Raw genomic sequence first — 10,182 nt, 5'->3', positions numbered from 1 at the left:
GTGGGGAGCGGGGCTGTGGGCAGGGAGCAGGGGGTGCGGAGCAAGGCTGTGGGGTTGGGGGCAGGGCTCGGGGCTGCGAGTGGGGCTGTGGGCAGGGAGCAGGGGGTTGGTAGCAGGGCTCTCGGGGGAGCAGGGCTTGGGACGGGTGCAGGGCTCTTTCTGCACGTCTGAGCCATGGGCTGGCAGATGTGGAGCCCGCATAGTCGGGCTCGGTGCTCAACGACCTTTCGTAGCCCTGCTTGGCCCTGGCAGCCCCCCCCACATCCTGGGGAGCTGCTGGGATCCAGCTGGGGAGGCTAGGGGGGCTGGTTCGGTCGCGCCCCCTCTCCAGACCCACCTGGCCGAGCTGCTGGTGGGACATGGGAGGTGCCAGGTGGCCTTGGGAGCCCGGCTGGGCCGACTGCCTCGTCCCCCTGTGCCTGCACCCCTGCGCTCTCTGCCCCTTGGTCCTCCGGCCATGTGTGACCATGGTGCCTCCACGCGGTGCCGCTGGTGCCTGACTCCATCGTGCAGCCCCATCGTGGGGCCCGTTCGCCTGCTGCGGTGGGGCATGGGTGCTGGGGTCAGCCAGCGTGTGCCGCCGGGGCATGCGGAGGGCTGCACTGCTGCAGGTGAGGGTCGATCTGCGGCAGGATGCATGCAGCCCATGTGCACGTGGAGCCACTCGGGGTGATGGGGGCATGGGGGCGGCTGGATCCGTGCAGTGCGGCATCCAGGCCCGCGTGGTGCCGAGGCTCGTGGCAGAGTGGGGGTGTTACCTCGAGGTTGGGCAGGGAGAGGGAACAAATCTCGGAGCCGTCCAGGCATCGTGGCCCCTCCTGTGAGCCCCAAAATATGGACATCCCCTGGCCGGTGCCTCTTCCCTAACCCTCCCCTCTGCCCGGCAAGCAGAGGCTGGGTTGCCGGCTCCTGCCTCCTCTGCCCCTGCCGTGGCAAGGGCCGGGCTGAGCCAGGCAAGGGCCGGAGAGAGCAGGGCTGGGAGGGCATGCAATGGCTGCTGGCTCATGCTGGGCAGCTAGCAGGGCCTGGGAGCCTGGCAGGAGCGCTGGGGCGAGCAGGATCCAGGGCTGCTGGAGCCTCACCCTTGCCCCTCTCCCTGCAGCCGCGCTGGGCACCGGGGGGTCCCGGCCCGGCGGGCGCTGACGCAGCTCCTCTCCTGCAGGGCATCCTTCTGAAGCGCAGCGGCAAGTCCCTCAACAAGGAGTGGAAGAAGAAGTACGTGACGCTGTGCGACAATGGGCTGCTCACCTACCACCCCAGCCTGCACGTGAGTGCTGCCCAGGCTTGCGGGGCAGAGGGAGCCCCCGGAGTGGGTGGGGGTGCAAACTGCCTGGCCTCAGTAGATGCAATGCTGCAGCCTCTGTGCAGCGTGTGCTGGTCCCTGCCTTCCCCGGGTGGGCTGCTCCTTGAGGCCCTGGACACCTTCTCCGGTGCTGGCTGTGCCCCAGCGAGGAGCAGGGTGCAGCGAGGTTCCCGGCAGCTGGGTGTTGGGTAGCAGTGCCGGGCAGCTGTGTGGGACCTGCGGCGCGAGGCTCAGGCGCACAGCTGCCGGCCCCATCCATCTCTGTCGCCAACCCACTGCGGGGCTAATGGCTTTTCCCGGCTCCCTCTCGCACACAGCGTGTGGTGGGGACGGCATGCACCTGTGGCGTCGTGGAGCGTGGCGTCCTCTGGACGGAGGGGATCACCGCAGCACGGCGCCGGGCTGCCGGGTGGGGGAGGCCGGCTCGGCTGAGCACGGGGCATGGGCAGGCACGCTCTCCGAGTTGGGGCCTGGCATTGCTTTGCTGCCCGGGGCCTTTGCTCCCACCCGCAGCCCCACGTGCTGCTCTGAGCTCTGTCGCCTCTGCCCAGGCGTGCTCCCCTGCTCCCAGCATCCCGCATCCTGGGCCCTGCCGCCCTCCTCCCAGCCCGTGCCCAGTCCCCTGCACGCTCCCCACCACCCCCCTCCCTGCCCAAGCCTGTGAGTGCTTGAGCAGCTGCCAGGCTTTTATTACATGCTATAAAAAAGCCAGAGGCCCCAGGGGGAAGCCCCCGGGTGCAAGGAGCTGTGGCCAGCCCTCATCACCTCTGGGATCGGCGGTGTGGGGGCGCCCAGTGCTACTGAGCAGCCAGTAGAGGAGGCTCACGGGCCGATGCGGGATCCCCAGGGCAGCAGCACCCGTGGGGTGGGCTGGGGGTCACCGGCCTGGCAGGGACGGCTGGCCGCGGAGCACGTGGCAGGGATGTCCGTCTCAGGACAGGGTCCTGTCCCATCACCAGGTGTCTGGCAGGCCGGGGAGCCGCACGTGGCCCCAGCGCTCCCTTACTTGCTCCCACCACCCTGTGTCCTCCAGCTACTCACAGCCCACGGCCCAGCTCTGCAGCGGGGCAGAGCCGAGCCCTCCTCGTACTCCCAGGCCAGGCCCCAGCTGCGAGGTGTCTCGCCACAGCCTCTGTGTCCCCGTGGCCTTTCCCCTGCACCCCAGGGGCGGGGGTGGCGGCACCGTGCTGCGAGGCTGAGCCTCCCTGCGGTGGGGCTGAGGCATTTCTGTGGGTTCCCGGGGATTTGCTGCTCCCCGTCTGCCAGGACTGTCCCTCGATCGTGGCAATGGGCTCCCCCTCGCTCCGTGGGGCACGTGCGAGTCGAGGTGCCTGTGAGCTGGCTCAGGCCTGCAGGGAGCTGCCCCGGCCCCGTGGCTGCAGGGCATGTGGCTGCACCACTCTGCGCCCCTGGCAGCTGGGCCTGCAGATCGGCTTGGGGGCTTCCCCTGGAACCCGTGCTCAGCAGATGGGATGCCCCAGGCTGGAGCCTCGTGCCCCACGGGCCAAATCCCAGCATGGCCTCTCTTCCCTCCGTGGGTGCCCGACAGCATCGATGCCGTGAGGAAAGTGAGGCCCGTGCGCTCTGACGCCGCGGCCCCGGCCCCAGCGCTCCTGGGGCCCCGCGCACTGCTCGGCCCGTCTCCGGCGAGCCACGCGGCGCTGCGCAGAGCCAGGAAGGCAGCATCTCCCATTTTGCAGCCAGTGGAGCCATTCACACAATCACCTTCTGTTAATTCTATCTGCAACATCAATTAAATTGTTTGTAGAAACTAATTGAATGTGGCTTAATCACACATCTTAATAGCTTTCCACGCTTTGAACTCGTTGTTAATTCCAGTAATAAAATGAAATGAGAGAACTGGCTGGGTAATTAGCGAGGAGGCTTGGGAAGAAATTGCTGTTTTATAGCATGTAATAAAAGCCGCGCGCTGGTGACCGCTGTCTCCGGCAGGCAGCCGGCTAGCGCACCGATTGTGCTGAGCTAGGGAAAATCTTCCCGGCCCTCTGTGATTCCCTGCCCAGGGGTTTCTCCTGGCTCCCCCTCAGCCTGGCCGCGGCCCCGCTGGGGACGCTGGGTCGCCAGGCCGGTGCCTGGGGTGCGCATGGGGCATGGGCAGTGTTGGGTCCTGCTCAGGCCGCCCTGCCGGACGCTGTGTCCTGCCCCAGGATCGGTCTCCCCGTGACCCCCAGCATCTCAGCCTGTGGGAGGTGCGGAGGGAGCGCGGGGCTCAGGCTGCGCCCGGGGCTCGGAGGAGAGCCTGGCTGCCCCGAGCGCCCCGGGTCAGGGACGTGCTGCCCGCCACCTCCCCACCTGCTGCTCCCAGCCCGGGGCCCGGAAGAGCTGCGGCCACGGTCTGGGAGCGGCGCGGGTTGCCACGGCCCGTGGCGGCGCTGATCTGCTCTGTGACCTGCTTGTGAACTGGAGCAGACCCGAGCTGCGCCAGGGAGAGACTGCAGCTGCAGCTTCCTCCCGGCCAGCTGCCGCTCGGCTGTGGTGGAGCAGGTGGGGGAGCTGCATGGGGGTGGCTGGGTGGCGAGCAGTGACCGGACCCCCGCCCAGGGGGGTCACAAGGGGACCCCCTTGCTCTCTGGGAACCCATGCCTGGAGCCACAAAAAGCCCTGCCCAGAGCATCCCAGAGCAGCTCTGCCTGCCCTTCCCTGGTCCCAGGGGTGCTGCACCCTCGCCTTGAGGTGCCTCCGTCCCAGACAGACCCTGATGGCTGGGGGGTAGCGGAGACCCCGCAGGGCACGGGGGCTGCAACCTGCACTGACCTCCTTGGCTTCGAGGCGGATATTCGTGCCTGCTGCAGCCAGGTCCCAGCAGAGTCTTTTAGGGGGTGAACAGCAGGAACCCCTTCTGCCCTGGTCCCCGGGGCCGGACCCCACCGGCTGTAAGCTGGGAGAGGGGCGCCCAGCCCCTGCCAGCCAGGACCCCCATCTCTGTTCTGGTTCAGCCGGGGTCTCATAGGAGCACCGGTTCTGACCCCTCCCTAAAGGCTGCCCGGCTTCTCCGGGGTTAGGGAGCAGCACTGGGATCAGGAGATGGGCACTGGGGCTGGCCTGCAGCCTCCCACCTCTCGGCCCCAGCCCAGCAGCTGCAGGGAGGGCAGGAGGAGGCTGCGTGCCTCCGAGGCGGTGCAGGCAGGGGAGGGTCCCACGCCGCGTCCTGACCGCGCTGCTTGTGCTGCAGGATTACATGCAGAACGTCCACGGCAAGGAGATCGACCTGCTGAGAACGACCGTGAAGGTGCCGGGCAAGCGGCTCCCGAGGGCGACTACGGCCACGGCCCCCAGCGCCAGCCCCAAGACCAACGGGCTCGCCAAGGAGCGGAGCAGCACGCAGTTCCCCGGGAACACTGGTAAGACCAGCGGCCATGGCCCCGGCAGGCACCCACGCTCCCTCTGCACGCTGCCTGCGCCCTGTCTAGCTGCACAGGCTGCTGACACGATGCACGAGGGGCCTGGTGCTCCCTGCCTGAGACCCCCTTGTGTTTTATGCACGGGGGGCTCAGCTTGTCCTGCTGATGGGTAGCGCTGGGCAAGGTTAGTCCTGGGGTGGGGGCGGTCTGGGCGCTGCACGTCTGTGGGCACACGGCTGCACGTGCTGGAGGAGCAGGTGCGTCGCTCACTGCTGCGTGGCAGCGAGGGCTGAGGCATGGTCTGGGCTGGGTGTCACAGGGCTGGAGGGCAGCGGTCAAGGACGGTCCACACTCCAGAGGAGATGGGCTGTGCAAGTTCGTTAGCAGTCGCTCGGGGCGCAGCATTGTACGTTGCTGCATGCTTGGGCATCATGCCTTGTTGCCGTCCAGGCAGAGGGGTCAGCAAGGCCGGGGCAGGTCAGTGCGCCTCCTTCCCTTGCCTTCTGGCGCCAGCTCTGCTGCTTTAGGGCCTCGGTTTTAATGCCCCGGTCTGGAAAATAGTTTCCCTTTGTTGCGAAGAGGTGCGGGGACTGGCTGGGCCAGGGAGATGAGCACTGTCAGAGCTGCCTGAGGCTGGCAGGAGAGGAGGCTGGATGCATGCTGGCATGCACCCCCTGCATTCGTGGGGGCTGAGCCGGACACCGCTGGGGCCTGCGACCCTGGGAGTCCGTGAGCTGCCAGGGGCATGAAGCCTCTCCAAAATCCTGCTCCATGGCAGGGAGCGGGGTGCAAGGGGCTTTTCCAACAGGTGATTTGTTAATCTGTCGGTGCTTGTTTCAGAGGGGCGAGAAGAGGCAGTTTCTTAGGGTTTCGCTGAGCTGCCTCTGCCCGGCTGGAGCTGCCTCGGGGCTGGCTGGGGAGCAGGCCATGAAGCCACAGGATTGTGGGGGCTGCGGAGCGAAGGGGGCTTTGCTGGGTGCTGCCGGGCTGAGCCCCCCGCACATGTACAGCCGGGGATTGGGGTGAGAGCTCTTACCCGCTCGCGTTTGCTCTCAACAAACCCTGGAGACCCGGGGGCTGCCTGCGCCGCTCCAACGCCTAGAAAAGGGTACCGGGCATTGCAACGGGCAAAGGGAACGGAGGACCAGAGAGGCCGGTGCCGGCCCTGGACAGGAGGGTGGAGCAGCTAACGTGGGACCCCGTCAGCTGAGAGAGACCCCGTGTCTGTCCACGTGACTCCGGTGGAGCCCGTCTCATTGCACCAGCCTTGGAGGGGGTGACCGCAGGCTCGCTGACGGGTCTGGTAGCACGTGCAGATGGGGAGAGTGCAGCTGGTGGGTCTCCCACAGCCCAGCCCCAGGCCGGCCGCTCCTAGGCCCAGCTTGTCGGCGTCCTCATCAGTGACCGGGCAATGCCAGAGCTTTGCTGGTGATGGTTTCAGATGGCGTTGTGGGGGGTAACGCGATGGTAGGTGCTTGTGGGGGCTGCAGCCAGGGCCGAGGAGAGGAACCGGCTCGAGGCTGTGGGAGCCCGGTCCACCCTGCTTCTCTGGAGGAGGCCCGTCAGTGCCGCCCGCAGTGGCCTCAGCGGGTGCAGACGACGGCATCCGCAGCCAGTCTTGAAAGTGCAGTTTCCTGGCAGCACGGGTGACGCTGTCGCAGCAGGCGCACAGGGCAGGGGCTCCATGCAGGCCGGGGTCTGCAGAGAGATGAGACCTCTCCTTGGTGCCTGCCCAGCCCAGGAGGAGCGCCCAGGCCTCCCTGCATGGGTGGGGGAAGGTGAGAGCCCCTCTGGCCCTGGGTGCTGGAGCTGAGCTCTTCCCTTCCTGGGGCGGGATCGCTGCATCGACATCTGCTCGCCAGAACATGCACGACTTGCCTCAAGGCGACGTGTCATCAGGGCTGCATGGGTCGGGGGGATTTGTCCCGTGATGCACAGCTGTCCAGATGTGTTGTGTGTGTGCATATGTTCACACCTGTGTGCACATGTTTCTCACCTTACTCTGGCACACTGGGGCCAAGGCACCGGGTGAGGTGGCCCAATCCTCCGAGGTGGTGAGGGTCTCCTGCCTCCTGGCTGAGGTCTGGGCTGGTGCCTGCTCCCATGGCTGGACCTTGCGTTGGGCAGAAGTCCCCCAAAACCAGATTTGGGCCTGGAGGGAAGCTGTGGGAGGACTGGGCTGCAGTGGGAGGCTCTGGGAGGACTTTTGGGAGCTTTCTGGAGCGCATGGGCCTCACTGTGCTTCCCCCTTGGGCCTGTCAGGCACACTGGCGTTGCATCGCCATCCTCCTCCTTCATTCTGCAGCTTTCGCATTCTTCCAGCATCGTGGTTTTTTCCATGGAGTGAGACAGGGAAGAAAATCCAGGCAGGGACAAGACTCGCTGAGCCCAAGCACTGGGTCTATTAACAGTTTTTAGATCTAATTAAATGCAAATAACTAGCATTAATGCCGCATTAAGGCTGAGCAATCAAGCCCTTAAAAGTCAGGAAATTCCCCAAGTGAAGGTGCCTGCCCTGCGTTACCTCCGCTGCTCTGCACTTCTTGCTGGTGTGTTAACCACGAGCCGCGCCGCCTGCCGGGGCCATGAACAGCTGGCGCGTCGGCATCGCGCTCCATGCCCAGGAAGACGGGGAGGGGTCCTCCACCCTCCCCCTCTGCCATCCTCCCTCGTGCCCCAGCCGTGCCCTGGGCCGAGCCGAGCTGTGGGGGTGCCACCCAAGCTGCAGGGCCTGGTCTCTGATGAGGCGTAACCACGACAAGCTGGCTCCACGTGGACCCTGCGGTCAATGGACCCCTGGGCAGGCCCGGCATGGCCCCACGTGACCGACAGACAAGCCCCCGTGACATTTGAGACCCCGTCTGCACAGGACGTGTCCCCCGGAGCCAGGGAGCACCAGGATGCAGGTGCCCCGAGCAGCCGCACTGCAGACCCCGGGCCCTTGCAGCGTGGTCCTGGCTCCCACAACTGTGCTGGGGTCTCGTGGCCAAGCCCAGCCTCATCCCTTGACGTTCCCATTCGCCTCCGTACTCAGTGCATCCCCGGCCAGGCCCGGCTCCGGTGCTGACCCCGAGGGCTGCAGCAACACCCCAGGCCTTTCCTGCCTGGTGGCCCAGAGCTGAGGGCACGGCTGCCCTGTGCCCCTGATGTGGGACGTGGCACAGAGATATGTGCCTGGTTGGACATCTCTGCACCCGGCTTTTCCAAAGCCTTCCACGCCCAAAGTGCCTCCCCCGTGGCAGATGGAGACGGGAGCACGTGGAGCTACGGGACGTCGGAGCCCAGGGCACTGCAAGGGATGATCGGGAAGTGGCTGGTGGAGCCTGTGGGACCTGCCAGAGGCGTGCACGGACCTGGTGCCGAGGCCAGGGCAGAACCCAGCAGCATCCCCACTTCCCCCCTCCCCACGTGCCACTCTGGGTGCGGGGCCCATCCCGGCTGCCACCAGAGCCCTGCCCAGCACGTGGGGTCGTGACACGTGTGCCGAGCAGCCAGACCCCGGTGCGTGGGCCGCCTCCATCTGGCGCTCCTGAACTGCAGGCACCGCTTCCGATTAAGGCAAGTTTGAATGCAACTTGCTCATTGAAAAGGGCTGGGCGGGTGCCCCATGGCGCGTGGCGCCGCATTGGCATGTCAGTAGGTCCCCAGCGCAGGTTCGTGTCCTCTGCGTAAGGAAGTAGCTGGTAGCAGTAGAAAGCTGTTCTCCTCTGCATGGACCTGGTGCTGGGCAGGGGTGAGCTGTGCCTGGTGTCGGCAGGTTTTGCAGCTGCTGCCTTGGCAGCAGAGGGATGATGAGATGGGGGATGTGGGTGCCAGGCAGGTCCAGGCTGCATAGGGGCTGTGTGCACCGGTAGCAGCCCCGGCGTCACTGTCACCTGCACCAAAGTCTCACTGCACTGAGCGGCTCCTCTGCTCCTGGCTCCCCACGTACCCCGGCTCCAGCTCCTAGCCCTTCTCCCCTGCAGCTCCTGCCCCGTGCCCTGGCCCAGCACCTTTCCCTCTCCCCCAGTCGTGCCCTCTGCGCTGCGGCCAGGTGGGTCCCTCCTTGCCCTCCAGCAAGGGGACCGCAGAGAGGGCAATGGAGAGGCTTCTTGCCAGGAAGAGCCCTCACTCAGCCCCGGGGATGGCGGCTGTGCCCAGGCGGGAGCTGTGCAGGGCTCTGTGCCACCCTCTGCACATCTCTGTGCCTGTGCAAGTGGGCACTCCAGGGCTGATTGCATGCCCAGTTTCCGCAGGCCTGGCTGACCGCACGGCCCTGACCCTAGAGTGACCCCTGCCATGGGTCAGTGCCTGTCCAGAGCCGAGAGGGGCTAGACGAGAGCATGGTTGTCACGTGAGCAGGGTGAAGCTGCAGGGTCTGTCCCTGAGCGGGTGCTCTGCTTTGCTCCCCATGCAGACGTCCAGTTTGTGCCATGCAGATGCTGCAATTGGGGCCCTGGCAATGCCCACGGGACAGTCGGACCCCTCTCCGTGTGCGGCCTCCTGCTCCTGTTGTGACAGGGTCCCGCCTGCCGCACACTGCCTGTGTCCTGGCGTTCCCCAGCACTTCCCGGCTGCATCAGCTGGTGTTGTGGGGGGTTCGCTTCTCACCCCCTTCCCAGACCACGTCCACACCAGCGCTGGGTCCAGGGGGTCGTTCTCCAGCCCTTGGACCTGTCTCAGCTGGTGCTGGGGCTGTGCCAGCACTTTGCCTTTGACTCTCGCTCTCTTGAGGGTTTCTCAGGGAAAGCTGTTACGAAGGGACTTGGGAGTTCGCGTGGATGATGATAAAACTCACAGGCTGGTAAGAGCATCTCTGAGCAGTTACTGTCTCCAGCACCTGGCAGCAGCTCCGGAGCACTCCTGTGAACTGGGGAAACTGGAAGGATTGGGAACAAGTGGATGGAGGGAGCCAGTGCTCAGGCCAGGGCAGGGCACCTGCTCCAGGGGTCTGGACTGTCTCCTGCAGCAATGCACTGGGTTAATGGCCTGGCTGGTGGCTGGCGGTCTCTCGGCCTGATTTCTGGCCATGCTGGTGCCATGCAGATTCCACGGGCGGCAGCTGGAGCGAGGCGTGCCCGGCGTGCCTGCCAGCCACGCCTGGGCTGCGTCGTGGTGGGCACGTCCAGGCAGGAGGTCCCTGCGGATGGCTAGCGGCACCGAGCAGCAATGGCCTGGGCCAGATGCACCCCGCTGGGTTTGTCGGGGAGCTGCAGAGGGGACAGGGCAGCAGCCCTGTGGCGAGAGACTCGGGCTTCGTTGGCCGCTCCAGGAGCTGTCGCTGGGAGGTACAGCCCAGGAAACGAGCCTGGGCGCAGGAAGCGTCAGTGCCCAGTCGCCTCGGGGGGCCGTGATGCAGGGAGCACGCATCCAGGAGGGGCCAGCAGGGAACGGCATGCTCAGGGGCAACCAGCACGGGTTCATCAGCGGCAGGTCCTGTCAGACCAACCTGGTGGCCTTTTACGACCAGGTCACTAAATCATTGGATGCAGGGGTGGCAGTGGATATAGTTTTCCTAGACTTCAGGAAGGCTTTTGA

At 66.0% G+C, this 10,182-nt stretch overlaps 1 protein-coding gene across 1 annotated transcript in view; it reads left to right on the top strand.

Moving 5' to 3' along the window:
* The first annotated feature begins 587 nt into the window (after positions 1-587).
* LOC109291056 (arf-GAP with GTPase, ANK repeat and PH domain-containing protein 3-like) overlaps positions 588-10,182 on the top strand; it is a 42,845-nt gene continuing 33,250 nt past the window's right edge. Inside the window, exons 1-3 of the mRNA XM_019507916.1 lie at positions 588-611; positions 1,103-1,267; positions 4,497-4,665. Of these exons, the coding sequence (XP_019363461.1) occupies positions 588-611; positions 1,103-1,267; positions 4,497-4,665 (358 nt within the window). The remainder of the gene's footprint in view (positions 612-1,102; positions 1,268-4,496; positions 4,666-10,182) is intronic.

Source organism: Gavialis gangeticus, unplaced genomic scaffold (genome assembly GCF_001723915.1).
Source record: "Gavialis gangeticus isolate Ggan-Ray unplaced genomic scaffold, GavGan_comp1, whole genome shotgun sequence".
NCBI classification, from domain to species: domain Eukaryota; kingdom Metazoa; phylum Chordata; order Crocodylia; family Gavialidae; genus Gavialis; species Gavialis gangeticus.
The sequence above is the reverse complement of the archived record's forward strand: the minus strand, read 5'-3'. Positions and strand labels throughout refer to the sequence as shown.